At 41.0% G+C, this 17047-nt stretch overlaps 1 protein-coding gene across 1 annotated transcript in view; it reads left to right on the forward strand.

The window, feature by feature from the left end:
- The first annotated feature begins 792 nt into the window (after window positions 1-792).
- Window positions 793-17047, forward strand: part of EXT2 (exostosin glycosyltransferase 2) — a 75545-nt gene continuing 59290 nt past the window's right edge. The window contains exons 1-6 of the mRNA XM_032691099.1: window positions 793-856; window positions 2713-3272; window positions 3429-3518; window positions 8483-8599; window positions 12747-12942; window positions 16281-16420. Of these exons, the coding sequence (XP_032546990.1) occupies window positions 2737-3272; window positions 3429-3518; window positions 8483-8599; window positions 12747-12942; window positions 16281-16420 (1079 nt within the window). The 5' untranslated portion in view covers window positions 793-856; window positions 2713-2736. The remainder of the gene's footprint in view (window positions 857-2712; window positions 3273-3428; window positions 3519-8482; window positions 8600-12746; window positions 12943-16280; window positions 16421-17047) is intronic.

Raw genomic sequence — 17047 nt, forward strand, 5'->3', positions numbered from 1 at the left:
TGGTCAATAAGAAATTTCAATATGGTTTTGGAAAGGTGCACAGAACCAGAGGAAAGTGAGTCAACAATGCAAATGTATTGAAAGCCAGGGTGGTGGTGGCCCATTGGTACAAACTTTGCACACCCAGATAAACACCAACATTGTCCCAGTGCCTGTTCTGACGGGAGAAGCGTCCTGTCAGCGGGGAGGCCTTTCCAAATCCTGCAGCCAGACTTCAGTCACCGGGGTAGGGCTTAATCCGGAGCAGTGTTGGAAGAAAAATCACCAACAGGGAAGAAAACTCCCCAAAATGAAACAGGCTCCGGGGGGAGCAAGGGCGAGGGAGCTGTGAGGGGGCGTACAGTGGGCAGCGCGATCGAGGGCAGGAGAACAGGGCACGGCCTTAACCTGGGGCCGTTGGCAGTGTGAAACGCGGGTTTCCATCCGTGCCCTGGCGCACGACAGGCACAGACCCCTTCTCTGCGCTGCTCTGGGCAGCGCTGCCCGGCCCCGGAGCAGTGCCGACCCAGGGGCAGTGCCGGTCCTCGACAGTGCCGACCCAGGGGCAGTGCCGGCTCAGGGGCAGTACCGGTGCAGGGGCAGTGCCGGTGCAGGGGCAGTACCGGCCCTCGGCAGTGCCGACCCAGGGGCAGTGCCGGTCCTCGGCAGTGCCGGGCCAGGGGCAGTATCGGTGCAGGGGCAGTGCCGGGCCAGGGGCAGTGCCGGTGCAGGGGCAGTACCGACCCTCGGCAGTGCCGTGCCGGGGGCAGTGCGGGCCTCCGACCGCGGGAGGGCGCCGGGCGGTGTAGAGCGGTGGGGCGGGCGGGCCCCGCTCGGAGCGGGCGCGGCCGGGCGGCCCCGGCGACTGCGGGCGGAGGTGAGTGCGGGCGGCGGGGGTGGCCTTCTGTCCCTGCGGGTGGGCAGGAGAGCGGGAGGTGAAGGAGCCGCGGCGGGGCGGGGGTCCGACTCCTGCCGACGGTGTCCCGGGCCGGCCTGGGCCCGCCCGCCGTGTCCCTCGGGGGGCGGCCCGGCCCGTCCTGCATCCTCGATGTCCCGTAGTGTTGTTGCCACCTCTCTGCTGTTTCTTGTTCCCGTTAATTCCAATATTCCAAGTGCGAGTACGCCTTGTTTCCCCAATGGACCGTGTGCTGTGTGAGAGTGAATGAACTTGTCCATGGATGGAGAGGTACTTTCCACCGAGGGTTCCTCCCCTCGGGCTCAGGTCTGGACAGATTTGCCTGGTGACAAATACTCGCTACAAATGTGCGGTCTTTGTCATCACGCAGGTGGTTCTGGCGCTGTGTCAGGAAGGAGGAATGACGTTAAGAGTCAGAAGCGTAAGGAAAGTTTCTAATTATAAAACTGATAGTAATGTAGCGTTCTGGCATCTGTCCTGATAACAGCATCACACAGTATTGCCCTATACAGGAGGCTTTAGAAGCTTCTTCCAGAGTCAGAACGTGGATGTAAATTGATGAGAGCGGCTGTTAAAAATGGAATGTTTATTATCATCTCATTATTTTAGTGCTACTGAGTGTAAGTACAGTCATGTGTTAGCCACCCTATCCTAACAGTCTTTTGTTAAGAATTTCCAGATAACCCAATTTGTTATAAAACCCATTTGTTTGATAATGAAACTGATACTTCTTTTGTTCATTGATACTTATTTTATTCATACTTGTTGTCTGCTGGACAGTTGACTTGTCAGAATTTCTTGGTAGCTTACAAAGCAAGAAAACATCTTATTTGTCCTAAAGGAAAACACATAATTATACCATTCACATTCTTTTTCTGGAAAACATACTTACTACTTTTAAAAGGCTCTCACTGTGGAGAATTCAGTTTGAATTTATTTGTTATGGAAGTTTTAGTCACAAACCTAAACAAGTTTTTTTTTACCAATTCTCCAGTCTGTAGTTAATGTAAATTGTCTTATGCAGGAACCACAATTCTGTGTGTAAAAACTTGTAAGAATTATCGAAGATGACAATATTTGCATGACAGTTGTTTGTGATACTTGAGATTGCATGATGTTTTTCATTACAACTGTAGTACAGACTATGGCGAACTGTTATTTAAATGTTTTTCTTAATGTGCCTGCACTGGCAGCTCATAGAACACTTTTTTGCCCCAAAAGGCATATTGACAAAGATGACAAATTAATTCCTTTTTCTTGCCAGAAGTAGTTACCATCATTCTAGTCAGATATTGTGGGGCTGCTGTGAAATTCAATTTGAAAGCACCTTTACCTTAGAGATGGTATCATGATCCTACATTCTGTGTGATGCCCTTTTGTAAGCCTTTTGCAGGATATTCAAGTTGTTTCTCTTCTGTATATAAGTGTTTTGGTTTTTTATTAGTATTCACTATGAATACACTTGGTTGTAGGTGGAGCGGGACCTATTGGGTCTCAGCGCTCTGCTGTGTCTGAGATTTCCTCCTCCCCTCACTGCCCAAGCCATGCCTTTTTCTGACTTGTGATTGTTAACTGGCCAACATCATTTTGTTACAACCAGGCCCAGAAGATCATCCTCAATTTGTCCTGGATGATCTGGTGGCAGTCCTAGTTGGCATCTTACATTCTAGTGGGACGTGAGCATTTGAGGAAAGTTTACTGCAATCTGCTGAGATGAGGAACCTTCCATGAAAGGACTAACTGGATGTTTCTCTGCATTTTGGTAACTATGTATCTCTTCTAGAGTTCATCCTAAAACCTCTCTCTCTATTTTGTAGAGACAAGAGATAATTGATTCCATTATGTGTGCGTCGGCCAAATATAACACCCGGGGTCCAGCCCTCATCCCAAGGATGAAAACCAAGCATCGCATCTATTATATCACTCTCTTTTCTATAGTTCTGCTTGGCCTAATTGCCACAGGAATGTTTCAGTTCTGGCCTCACTCCATTGAGTCATCCAGTGACTGGACTGTTGAAAAACGCAGCGTCCATGATGTGCCTGTGGTCAAGCTTCCTGCTGATAGCCCCATTCCTGAGCGAGGAGACCTCAGCTGTAGGATGCACACCTGCTTTGACGTCTATAGATGTGGCTTCAATCCCAAAAACAAAATCAAGGTGTACATCTACTCACTGAAAAAGTATGTGGATGAATTTGGGGCGGCAGTGAGCAACACCATTTCCAGGGAATACAATGAGCTGCTAACGGCCATCTCTGACAGTGAATTCTACACTGACGATGTCAACCGGGCCTGCCTTTTTGTGCCATCCATAGATGTCCTCAATCAGAACGTGCTCCGTATCAAGGAGACAGCTCAGGCTTTGGCACAATTATCCAGGTACACGCTGAAACTTCAATCTGTCAATTTAAAGAACACAAAGTGGAAAAAATTAATGTTGATGCAGGAGGGGAGGATGCAGTGTGTTCATGCCAGGATTTGTCTATATGCAGAGAACACCTTTCTAATTGCTGTCTGTTTCTTCTTTTGCTGTAGGTGGGATCGGGGCACAAATCACCTGCTCTTCAACATGCTGCCTGGAGGGCCACCAGATTATAACACTGCCCTAGATGTTCCTAGAGATAGGTACGCGTTGTGCTGTGTTTGAGTGCACTGATCTGGGTTTAAATGCCACTGAAGAAGAAACAAGCTCAGAAGGGCAGTTGATATCAAAGAATATGCTCCTTAACCTCTACGAAGCTGTAATATGACTTTCTTACTTCTTAAAAAGGGAAGTAAAGAGGTCCCTGCCTTCAGTAAAACAGGTGTTTACTTCTGAAATCTGAAAGTTTATCCCCATCCTTGATTTTATTTAGAATGTGGCTGAAATTGTTTGCTTTTAAGTGTTGGACTTGTAAGGTTGGAAAATCTTGAGATTAGACCTAGATCTGGTGTGTTACTGAACCTGAATGCTTTCCAGAATGTCCCATTTGATGCAAATTAGAAGTTCAAAGATGATTGTAGCTGCAGTTTTCTGATAGAAGTCAGATACTTCAGGGCATTTTAAAGCAGCTTCTCGGCTTGACAAAACTATGATGAATTTCAGTTGTGTTTGTTATCTTAATAATTAATCTGTATTAGTAATTGGACAAATTCTCTTAGTTATTCTCTGGTAAGCATGTTTTGAAAATATTTGCCAGGAACTTAAAAGGCATAAATTCTGAGCTCCATTTTCACTTGCAGAATAGTTTACTTTTGGAAGAGGAACGGAGGTTGTAAGGTGAAGAAGAGGAAGACAAACTTATTTAGCTTAGATACTGTTACTGAATATGCTTCTACTGTATTAGCTTGTGTGTGCTTAGTTCTGCTAAGTTAGCTCCCATGTAACCAGTCCCTTTCTTGAAGGTCAAGGTTAACTTTCTCCTGCTAAATGTCAATAAAATCTTGCCTGAGATATGGGATCTTTGCTGAGATGATTGTGTGTGGAGTCTATCTTGATTTCTTTACAGCAAAGAAAATTTAAAACATCCCCCAGTGCCAGAACAGATTTTTTTCTGGACATGTTTAAAGAGTAAACTTGCTCATTGTAATTATATCACTGTGAAGTAAGGATTTAGTTTTTTACTTCTCTGTGTGAAATATGTTGTATGTATGTGGGTTAGCCTGGAGAGGGCAGCCAAGCATCAGTCTCACATAACGAAACCTCTTAATCTCATGGTAGATATTTGCATTTGTTATCTTAGATGTATGCTTCTTAAGGATAATTTTCATTTGAGAATGCTCTGTTTAATGGGATGGACTGGATGTTTATGGATACATGTGTCTATTGAAGAAGTGGATTTATTAAGAGAATGCAGTAGATCTACTGCAAAACTTTTTTGGTTTTTTTACTCTTTTCATCTCAAATCTCCATTTATATGGTTTAGTATGCAGGAAATGTATTATTTTGGTACGTGTTTGTCCTAAGTGTTTTTCATACTATCATGGAAAGCTCAGTAATTTAAGTAAAAAGCTAAAATCTTTTTTTGGCATACAGCTGTTGTTGTAACTTGCCAATTTGACTCATCCTGCAGCTGTATGATCACGAGCTGTAATATGTGAGAGAGGCAATAACAGCGCTTGGGACAGCAAAGAAGTGGAAACTCCTTTTTGTAGGCAGCCAACAGTTAGAGTATGCCATCTACAGAACCTGTACCACAGGTCACAGGTGTGAAGGCAAGAGAGCTGTGAAAGAAGTCACAGACTAGTGTGGACCTAGTCCTGGAAAGGCCTGAGTGATGCAGTATGAACTTTCAGTATGATATTGGAGACCTTTGGAGTTCTTATTCAAGTCTAACTGAACAAGTGACCTGAGTGTGTTTTCTGTATTTGAGAATGTCTGCAGGTGCTACAGGATGGGTACTTAACCAAGTGTGAAAGACAGTTATTTGTAGCATCACAGGATGAGAGGCTGCCGGCCAAATTAAACATATGTTGGTAGAGTTCAGTTGTTTTTCAGTGACTTGTCTGAACTGTACTGAGACAACTCCAGAAAGACTGCATTTGTGGAATTTTGTGAAATACATAGGTAGTATTTGTGAAGTTTGCACAGGGAGTGTGGCCTGCTTTCTACAGTCAGCATGTATCAGAGATGATAAATAGCTGAATGGCAGTGGATCATGAGGTTTAGTAGATTTGTGTTCTGTTGATTTTCTGCAGAATATTAATCCAGGTAAAGTAAGACCCTATACACAAAGGGGAATAGAGTTCTATGATAATTTTACGTCTGGAATAGTCTTTATCTAAAGTACTTCACTAAGGGGTTGTTTGTTTATTAAATCGTTACATTGAATTTCCAAAGACAGTACAAAAGGGCTTTATCCCATAATTTCAAAGGTGAAAGTCTGCCTTGTGGGCACGGAGACCATGTTGCTGGTATTAGCTGTCATAATGCATGTAATCTCCTGCTGTGAAACTTAAAACATAAGCTCTATATTATTTGTTAATTAGTGCTGTTGAATTTGGTACAATAATGATGTTGGAAGGATTTCTTTTGCAAAGCTAATCTGTAGCTGTAGAATTGAACATACAAACTAAGATACTTTTTATTTATTTCTGCTGCAGTTTGTGAATTGGATTTCAGCTGGCAGAAAGCTGCTGCTGTTGGCAGCTGGGCAGAAACTTTTAGAGTAGAGGCCAGCTGGCACACTTCATACAGAGAGAGAAGGATCAGTATTTGAAAAGTGGTGAAAAGTTGCTCAGGAACAGGCTCATTCCTCTCTGATTGGTGCAATTTAAAGATTATTTGTCTTGAGTACATTAGGAGTTAATATTCCTACTCCCTTACTGCACTGTAAAATGAAAATCTGTGTGGAGTTACTTAACTGGTGTTGGTTCCCTGTGGGTTTATTTAGGTAGAAGTCTGCATGACACACACCTGCTTTCTCAAGGCTGATGAGGTGCTGTCATGTTTTCACCGGATCCAATTAAAACAATCTGATTCTGGTTTCCCAGTTGGGGGCTGGGGGGTAAAAAAGAGGAGGGGGATATAAAGTGCAAGAACAGCAACACCCAAGCCAATTTTTTTTCTCCCTGCTTGTGACTGAATTAGTATGGATAAGACATGGAACATGCAGCTTCAAGGGTGAGACCTAGTTCTAACAGCATTGTACATGTCACCAAAGGCAGGGAGGTGGGGGAGCATTGGAAGAGAATTAAAAATAACCACTTGATTTGGAATATAAATTCTAACTCAGCATGTACTTGGTTTATCATCCTATTTTCAAGTTGCTTTTTGCTCCTATGATTGTTTGTGTTCTGAATGAAGAGTAATAAAGGGCAAGTTGTTTTGATTTTGTAGTTACGAAGCTGAAATGCATCTTCAGTCCAGAACCTCTAATCCAGAGCTTGGGATCTTCAAAGAGTGTTTGCCTTGACTACTTGAGTGAAATCAGTCACATTTATGGCAAAGCGTGATCATGATATTTGAACACTGAACAACTGTGTTGCCAGTCAGAATAGGAAGTGAAGTATCCTGTGGGACATCTGATGGGGATTAGACCAGGCAGAACATATTGGTGTTCATCCAGGGTGTCTTGTTGTGATGGGAAAAAATGATGGGTCTTGGTGATAATTAGGTATAATGATAATCTGTTGTCTAACAGTTGTGGAAAAACTGTTTTTCCAGACACCATACTAAGGATTTCATTCAGTGATATCTGAAAACAAGAATATCAGCTAATGGATTGTCAGTGCCTCTTCCAGTCTCATCTTAACTTTTTGTTCCTATGTGTCTGTTCTGATTACTGATGAGATGAGTTCTGATCTGAACTGTGACAGGATGCAGGCTGGTGATAGTAAGGCTTTTGGCTGTAGTCATAGCTACAACTATGCGTACAGCTCCTCAAGATCCTTTCTGTAGTGCCTTGTCTAGTGGTGTGTTTGTGTTCTGCTTCTTTCCACAGAGAAGGAGAGAAACTGGAGTTGAGAAATATTTTTGTCCAAAGTGCTTTGTATGGTACCTTAAGCAGACTCAGTATCCTGGGGCAACTGAAAGTATAGCGCACCCTCTTGTTGAGTGACACAGGACTGAAAGTTTGATCAGCTGTTTGAGAAGTCTCACTAAAGAAGCTGAGTCTGAGTTTCTTTTGGAACTAGGATAATGCATTAATGGTGCCACCTGGTCACTGGAGATGAAATGGCAACAGAAAAGCTGCTGTCCTCTAATAGCATATTTCAAAGAAGCTTGATTTGTGATAGTATATAGTAACAAACCTGTTTCTGGAATTGTAAAGGATATATTGCTTTCTTCTGTACACTTTGTTGTCTTCTGCACTTCCGGGTGGCAAAAGATTGTTCCATCTAGGAAAAGGCACAATGAGGATCATCTTGTTGGAAGGTTGAATTGCATTTTAATTTATCAGTCCTTGGTGACTTCCATGCTCTCTAGCACATAATGTCCCAAGCTGTTGGAACTTAATTTCATAACATGCAGATTTCTTGTTCTTTTGTTTCCTGTTTATAGAATTTTTTTGTGTAATATAAAAATGAAATAAATTTCACTAGCTTATATGATAACTTTGAAAATACAGTGGCAAATAACTCTGTTGTATTTTGCAGCCTGAGAAGTCCAGAGTTGCTAAAAAATACCAAGTTACTATCTTACTGTACATCATTTGTATCCGAAGTGTAGCATGTCTCTAACATTTTGGAAGTTGTGCCATACCCTATTTTAGTGCAGGCATCAAGGAATGTCTTAATTAGTATAAATAATTCAGAATGTATTTCTTTAAATTAAAATTGATTTAAGACAGGTAAGCTCACTAATTGCAAAATTATCATAATGAGAGCAATATATTAAATTTCCCTATATTAAAACAAAAATAGTCCATTCCTCAGTGATCGTACACAAATGTAAGCATTCTGTTGGTGACTAGTTCCAATCTAGCAGTATGCTCAGATCATGAAAACTAAAGTGAACCTAAAAACAACATGGAAAAATGCCACTGACTAAAGTTGAGGGAAACACTTCAGAGCATGCATCTTCTTTTTCTGGTAGTGACAGGCAGTGAATTACTGGAGTTTGAATGTTACACATTCTCTGTTCAAAGTTGCTTTCTTTTATTTTCCAGAGCTCTGTTGGCTGGTGGAGGCTTCTCCACGTGGACTTACCGGCAAGGCTACGACGTCAGTATTCCCGTTTACAGCCCGTTGTCGGCAGAAGTAGATCTGCCAGAAAGAGGACCAGGGTAAAGTAATCACCATGAATTTGGCAAAGTATAGTCAATATCATGTTTGGTATAGAAGATGATAAAATATAAATATAGCTACTAACTTTATAACTGATGGTTCCAATGCTAATAGCCTTGGCTCAGCTGCCAATATAGCTATGAATTGAGGATTTTTTTTTGAGTGATTCTGTTTTTCTCACACCAGAAACTAGACTGTAAAATATGACAGTATGACTATTTGTGGTAGAATTAGATTCAATATTTCCAGTGAGCTGACAAGATATTTTGGATATAAATAGAAGTAGTTGCTAATAATGTTTGATTTCTTCGAAGTGTAAGTAAATCAGGGCATTAATTCAAAGCAGTATAGATTCCCTAATAAATTATCACTTCAGACAGTTTATTTAAGGATACTTAAAGGCAAAGTAATGACAAAAGACACTATTGCAATGATAAAAGTGTGCTATACCTGTGTTGTGACTTTAAAGAGATAGAATGTCCTAAGGTGGAAGGGACCCACCCACAAATCCAACTCCTGCCCCTGCACAGGACAACCTCAAGAATCCCACCATGTGCCTGAGAGTGTTGTCCAAACACTTCTTGAACTCTGTCAGGCTTGGTACCATGACCACATCTCTGAGGAGCCTGTTCCAGTCCCCAGTCACCCTCTGGGTGAAAAACCTTTTCCTGTTATCCAACCTAAACTTCCACTGATACAACTCCCTTGAGTCCTGTCACTGATCACCACAGAAAAGAGATCAGTGCCTGTCCCTCTGCTTCCCCTTATGAGGAAGCTGCAGACAGCGATGAGGTCTCCCCTCAGTCTCCTGTTCTCAGGCTGAACAAGCAAAGTGACCTCAGCCGCTCCTCATATGGCTTCCCAACTAGGCCCTTGACCTTCATATCTCTCCTTTGCACTCTCTATAATAGCTTTATATCTTTCTTTTATTGTGGTGCCCTAAACTGCACAGAGGACTTGAGGTGAGGCCACACCAGCACAGAGTAGAGCGGGACAATAACTTGCTTCAACAAGGCAGTGCCTGATGCCCCCACGACACGGTTGGCCCTCCTGGCTGCCAGGGCACTGCTGACCATATTGAACTTGCATCAACCAGGACCCCCAGGTCCCTTTCCACATCACTGCTCTCCAGCCTTCCGTTCCCCAGTCTCTACATACATCCAGAGTTGCTCCCTTCCTTGTGCAGAATCTGGCACTTTGTTAAACTTCATGTGGTTGGTGATTGCTCAGCCCTCTTAATTTGTCGAGGTCTCTCTGCAGGGCCTCTGCCTTCAAGGGAGTCAACAGCTCCTCCCAGTTTAGTGTCATTGGCAAACTTACTTAGTATTCTTTAGAGTCCTGCATCAAGGTCGTTAACAAAGATGTTGAAGAGAACTGGGCTGAGAATGGAGCCCTGCAGAACGCCACTAGTGACTGGATGCCAGTCTGATGTTACCCCATTCACTATAACTCTTTGTACCTAACCTGTGCTTATCTCATGAAAAAGAAAAATGAGAACTGATTTGATTATGGGAATACATACATCCAGAGCTTGGAATATTGTTTTTATTTGTTTCTTTTTTAAAGTAGTGGAGTAAGATAAACACAAACAACACAACCCCCTCATCCCCAAACCTTGTAGTTGGAAGTAAAGCAAGACAATTGGGAAATAAAGCACTAATTTTGTCAGAGAATGTAATTAGTCATTGAAATGAGCTACCCTAGAAAATGGTGGTTTCTCTAATCCATTCATGTCTTCAGAACAAGAGGAAGTAGAAGTCTGAAAGACATGTTTTAATTGGTTATGGAAGGCTGCTCTTTTAGTATTTCATAAATCTTTTAATTACAGAGCTGAAAATGTTTCACTGTAACAGGGTTTTACTCTGCTACGTTTTAAAAGATGGACAGATTGAGGCAATGGGGATCAATGATATTTCCACTCGTGAAGATCAGGTTTAGAAATGCAGAAACTTTAGGCTCTTTTCTTCTGACAGCATTCTGTAGAGAATATGAATTTTCAAAGTTGAAAACTGTGATTGAAAGGGCACAACCTCTCTCAGACACCAAGGTTGTTGGTCTTTGGTTTAAGTTGTCTTTTCTGGTAAGGGCAATGCTCTTGCTGTTCCTCTGGGCTGCTCCCAAGTACAATACTGCAGTCAATTAGAACAACCTTATGCAGTGGTGGCTTACTTTGTTCGCACCCTTTGTATTCCTGCTTGTGATGCTCCTGGGCCAGACCAGTGTAGGGGCATCTGGTTGCATCCCAATTGATTCTTCACAGGTCTCAAGTATTACTACGTTCTGACACAGAGTGAAAGCACACTTTATATTTCTGTCTGGAAAGCATGAACATGATTATAGGCTTCAACATGTACAGAACTAACTGTAAAGACAGATATAGTCATATTGTTCGTGTCCAGGTAGTCAGCTAAACGCTATGTCTGGGTCTATGTCTATGTTTTGGGTCTGATAAGAGAAAACAAGTCTTGGGTTCAGTGAAGGTGTAGGAGCTTTCGTTTTCTCAACTTTTTTTTTTTTTGATGGTGAAAAACTGCTCTCCGGAGTGCCATCTAGTGGCCAGTTAGCGTTACTAGTGAGACGCATTCACACCTTAATTGCTTTGTGCAGGAGTCGTGTGGTAAGGACACACCGCTCAGAATTTAGGCTTGTTTGGGATGAACTATTACATTCTACTATGCTACTGTGTTATTTCTTGGGAGATAGGATGTATTTTCTTTTGTTGCAAGATTTGATAGCTAGATTATGAGTGTCATAGAACAAGGACAGTTTCAAGGCAAAATTTGGTTTTGAACATACACACAAACAAACCTACATATTTTTTAGCTGATATTAGTGATATTAGGCATTTATTCTCACTCATCTGCATCATTATTTCCTTTTTTTTAAGACCGTTCATTGAGCTGAACTGAAGGGTGCTTGTCTTTTTAATTGGATTGCTTAAAATCCACTTCTGCTAGAAATATATATTCTGTAGAGCTGCTGGTAGCAAATTGGTAGCAGCTGGAGGCTTGGGAAAAAGAATGTTTAAAAAAAATGTTATGCAAGTCTCATCTGTTAATTGGAGCAACTAAAGTGACCAGCATGAAAATGAGTAGAAGAGGTGAGAAGAGCAGCAGGAGAGGTCTGACTTTATAAAGTGTGTGTGTTTGTATGTGCTTTCAGAGCTGTAAATTAAAGATAGCATCACATGGAGTAAAACTGGAATCCTAAGTGCAAGCCTCGTGCTTCCTGTGTTCTTTTGGCAGCATGAGGGCAGTCACTCTCTGTGTGTTCCTTTCAGTGGGGAGTGGTAGAGCAGTCTGACTTAGCTGACCTGTTTAAAAAGGAAACCCAAGTAGACCAATATAACAACTAAATGACATGCTATTTTCCAATATTAATATAACTTTTTAGAGCAGCAAGCACCTAATTTGAGCCTGTATTCCTGTGTGGTTTACCTCCAGTGTTAATTAGTGTTTTTAAGCACTTCAGTGTCAAGGCACATTTTAAATAATCATAGTTTTGGAACATGGTGGGACTTGAGAGTGTATGGGATAACAGGCCCTCAACTCTTACCTGGAAATTTTACCTTTATATTGCCCAGAAGGGACAGAACTGAATCACAATTAAAAAAGATGAGCTTGTCCTGTTGCTCCTGTCACCATATTGACACTAAATAAGCTAAATACTAAATATTGAGTTGTCAGTTCAGCATCTTTTTTCAATCAAAATTCATGAGAAAATATATGGGAGGAGAAACTAGCAGCAGCATTCAGTGTCCTATCTACTTTGTTTTAGTACACAAGCACCAAACAAAAGTACAAACAATCCTGGCATCAGTAGCAGGCTATTTTAATATGTAGCTAAATAATGTTTATTTCAGTTTATAATAGAGGTTATAATGTGAGTGCCTATTGTAATGTAAGAAGCATTTTTTCCAAGTACAAACTTATTCAGAGTTGTAAATAATGTTGAGCCACTTACTATTCCAGATTCAATTATATTGCACCATTACCCTTTCCAGCCTTGTCTGAAAATATGGTCTTGGCAGTGTGTCCACGTTTAGTTAATCCTGCTCTGCTTTTCCAGGATGGAAGGAAATGTGTTCTAGGGCATCTTGGAAGTAACCCCCCAGTGCTGCTAGCTAACCTTGCTGTGGTTTTTCAGTCCTCGCAGGTATTTCATTCTGTCATCTCAAATGGCTCTGCACCCAGAATACCAGTCTGAGCTGGAAGCTCTTCAGGCTGAGAATGGGGAATCAGTGTTGATCCTAGACAAATGTACAAATCTGTCAGATGGGGTCCCTGCTGTTCGCAAACGCTGTTACAAGAATCAAGTCTTTGATTATCCTCAGGTGCTTCAGGTAAGGCTGTCTCTCTGCAAACATCTCTTTACCTTGGTGTCTGTCTTAGCTGTGGTGCTCTTCCTGTTTAGCACTGGTAGGGTACTTCCTTGTATTTAATTAACTTGCTGGCTATGTTTTGAAACCGCATAATTTGTTATGTAAGCTTGAATATTATATCCTAACTTTATCCTTATTTTTAAGAGGGCCAAAAACTATATAATCAAACTGATATGTAGACTATGCTGCAATTTGAAAACACTGCTTGTGTATAACAACTTCATGAGATTGGTCATGGTGGTCTAGTAACACAAGACAATGTTATGTAAACATAAAAAATTACACAAAGATACTGCCAAATCCAGCAGTAATGTGAGGAGAAACTTTTGGAGGCCAGATAAAACTGCTGACTTCAAAACTGGGGAGGAACATTGGAATCTACAGCTTCCAAAATAGCTGGTAAAAGGCCCTTCAGCAGGCATAAATTTGGAATTGATTTGTCACATGTGACAGTCCAGGCCTTGTGAGATGAAGCTTGGAGCAAAAGATGGCTTTGTCAATTGGATAGGTTAAATGAACTTTAAAGAGTATATGTGTGGATATACTTGGCCAAAAGAAGAGTGTTACATTTAAGAAGAGTTACTCAGATTACACTTTGTGTATGTAGTTTAGTAGTTAAATCGTACAGAACTATCTGTATAGATATGACAGACTGAGCTACAAGACTTGTCAGGATGCAGCTATGAAAGCATCTAGGTGAAATGTGTTTCATGGCCTTGACTCACCTTCTAGAGGCCTTTTGATGTGTCACTGAAGATAAAACTAGATAGTGTTCTCAGACCCCTGTGTCTCTTGGCAATTCACTAACAGAGAGATGTTTCGGCATGCAGTGTGGTAAAGCGAGTTATGCCATAGGCCACTGTGCTCTGTCTGTGGCCACCAGCATATAATCCGTCTTTGAACTTCAGCAAATGATGGAAAAATAACAAACAAGCTGAGGAAAGGCAAAGTTTCCACCCCCCCTGTTATGTTTTGTAAGAAATATGTTTAAAATTCCTTGCGGTGGAGGAGGAGGTGGAGGAAAGGCTCACCCGGAGTCCTAAACTTGGAGTAAAGAAAAAAAACAAACTTGTTTGCTTTATTTCTTTAAATACAAACTGGACTGCTAAAGGACAGCAAGTCAGGGAATCTGTATCTTGCTATGTATGATTTTGTAATTCAGAAGAGAGCTGGCACATGCCGAGATTGTTAAAATACTTTCCTTTGTAGAGCCCTGCATTTCCCTTTGGAATGTCTGGCTGATAACAGTGGTGATGTGAGGAGATATATTTATAGTAACCTTTGTCTAGACAGGAAAAATGGTTATCTGGGCAGATGAGCATGTGTGTCCACATCTGTGCTTTTTTTTTCTCTCCCAGACCTTACTAGATTCTCTTCCACCTGCTGCTGTGTGATCTAGTGAGTCAATGGTTAAAATGCGTGTTCATTCTCTCAGCTCCTTCCATTCCCTACACCCTTCTTTTCCTTCTCTACCTGTCTTAGAGTGGGGGAAGGGGGGCTTTGATCACAGTTCATCCTTTCCAGCACTACCTTTACAGACTTCCTACTAGACAGGCTCTTGGGCTTCCGTGTTGTTAATGCTTCCTGTTTGCAGTCTTAGATGAGATTTTTGAGGCTTTTAGTAGTCTATGGGTATGAACATAGGTCTTACGATTGCAGTAGGACACAAGTGAAGAGCCAGCAAACCCCCTTGTATTTCCTAGTTCCATTTTGATGTTTTGCTGCCCTGCTGAGGCTTCTGGCTCCTTTTCTTCAGGCCGTGGAACACAAGCTGGAAAGATGTTTTCTTATCTGTGGGAGCCCCTGTATCAACTTCAAAATTTTTCTTTCTTAAACTTAGGGATAGTACTGACTTAGGATTTTTCCTTGTTGTGTAGCAGAACTCTACTAGCATTTATTTTGCAATCTTGAATCTGTAGCAAGATTCTTCAGTGGCAGTGAGAACTAAAGTCTCTATATACAGGTGAGTGTGGCATAGTCAAGAAATCTTCTCTGCTGCAGTTTAAACTCATGGCATTTTGTCTTGTGTGTCATGGATGTAAGTGGATTATGTTCTTCCTTTTTGCAACAACTTTTTTTTTGTCTTTGAAGCTCCCTTCTTCCTGTCCTCACCCCTTCAGAATAAGTAGTATTGATGTAGTCAATTCTTCCTTGTAGATTATACTTACAAGGTAAGTAGCCGTCCTTTGCCTACCACTGTAAGTGCATTGCCCAAGACTGAGCACTGCTCTGTCTGAGGTCTTTAGTTACTGAGAAGAGTGATTGAATCATTCAGGTTTCGTGAATTGTTCTTCTTTTTGTGTTGTAATACTACTGGGGGTGGATTGGTTTGTTTTTTCAACAGTACAACATTGCTGTCACATGAATATCCTTTCTTTGCCTTTTCTTTTGTAGGTAATGTCCTCTTCTGCAAAGTTCAAGTCCTAGCCAGTTACTTCATGCTTTATGTTTGTGCAGTTTGTTATTTCTATCTAAGTGTTGAATCCTACACGTATCAGTATTTTTAGCTGATTTATCCCTATAATGTCAAAGTCTAATCCTGCTATCCTTTATACCAGCTAATCCTACAAAATCATAGGTGTCGTCAGATCTAATAAGTGTGGTCTTAATTCTGCTACTCAGTTAACTAAAGGACACATTGAATGCTCTTGTACTTAGGATAAATTACTTGCTCCGTCACTGTTTTTACTTGTTAGCCACTGCTAACTTCTTTATTGGAGTTCTCTGACTGTAATTTATGTAACTGTAAAACCTATGAGGACCTTATCTAGCCCCAGATTTCTTAATTTGTCTCTGAAAATGCTATCAAAAATGTCAAATGAATTTTAAAATTGAGATATGAAGTCTGTCACTTCCCTGCTATCCATAGAGCTACATTACCTTATAACAGAAGAAAATTAAGTTGGCTTTGTACAGTTTGTACTCAAGTAAGTTCATACTAATTGTTGCTCATCTCATTATGCCAAAGTTTCAAAATGTTTTAAACTTATTTTTCTCTTTGAGTTCTCTCAATTAGAATTCTTGCAGTTTGGCCATTAAAATAAATAGAATCGACCCACTAGCTGATTTCTCATCCCTCTACTTATGATTTTTTTATTATTAGTTGTATAATTATTTTTAATTAGCTAATAATACAGAATTGCTCTGGTTGCACAGAGCAAGACAGTTTTCCTTTTGACTTGTTTTTTTTTATGAGGGGAAGAACAGGAAAACATAATGCATATATACATACACACACAATGCAAATCTGACATTTCCTTTTTTTTCCTCATTTGTGTGTTGGATGCTTTTGTTGACAGGAGTCTACGTTCTGTGTTGTTCTACGTGGAGCCCGCCTGGGGCAGGCTGTGCTGAGTGATGTTCTTCAAGCTGGCTGTGTCCCAGTCATCATTGCTGACTCCTACATTTTACCTTTCTCTGAGGTTCTGGACTGGAAGAGGTCTGTACCCTCACTGTTGTATATCATACTGCTGCATTAGATACTTCATTACCTTCAGTGATTTGAGTAAAATCTGTGTGATAAGTGAAGTGTACTGGGGGCTACATGGAGTAGAAAACAGAGCAAGATACACACAGTATTTACCCTTGATATATTGTGTATCAAAAATAGGAGAGGAAAATAAATGAGACAGATATAACAGAGCATTTGATTATCCTGTAACCAGTCATATTTTTTTCTGAAACAGTTTTGCTTTATTATCTTTTGCTTGAATTCAATGAGGACTGGTCTCCATTCAGGCTCTTAAAAGTATATACTAAAGATTCCATCACAGCAATGTAAATTCTCTATATTGCATCATGATTCCCAAATTAATCTGAGATGGAAAGTTATAATTATTTTGTAGCTGAGTACACTGTGTAAGGAGCTTGGATTATTTTTCTATGTGTACCCTATGCCCAGTTATGTGATCTTGAGATAGTATGTGTAAAAATTACTAGTTTTACACTGTATATGCTATTACTGTTTTGTCAATCCAAAAATCTCTGCTGACAGCAACTCAGTAGCAACCCAAAGATGAGAATTCAGGGATTCAGGATTTCTGGGTCTCTGTCCCTTCCATAGTTA

Source organism: Chiroxiphia lanceolata, chromosome 6, assembly GCF_009829145.1.
Source record: "Chiroxiphia lanceolata isolate bChiLan1 chromosome 6, bChiLan1.pri, whole genome shotgun sequence".
Taxonomy (NCBI): Eukaryota; Metazoa; Chordata; class Aves; order Passeriformes; family Pipridae; genus Chiroxiphia; species Chiroxiphia lanceolata.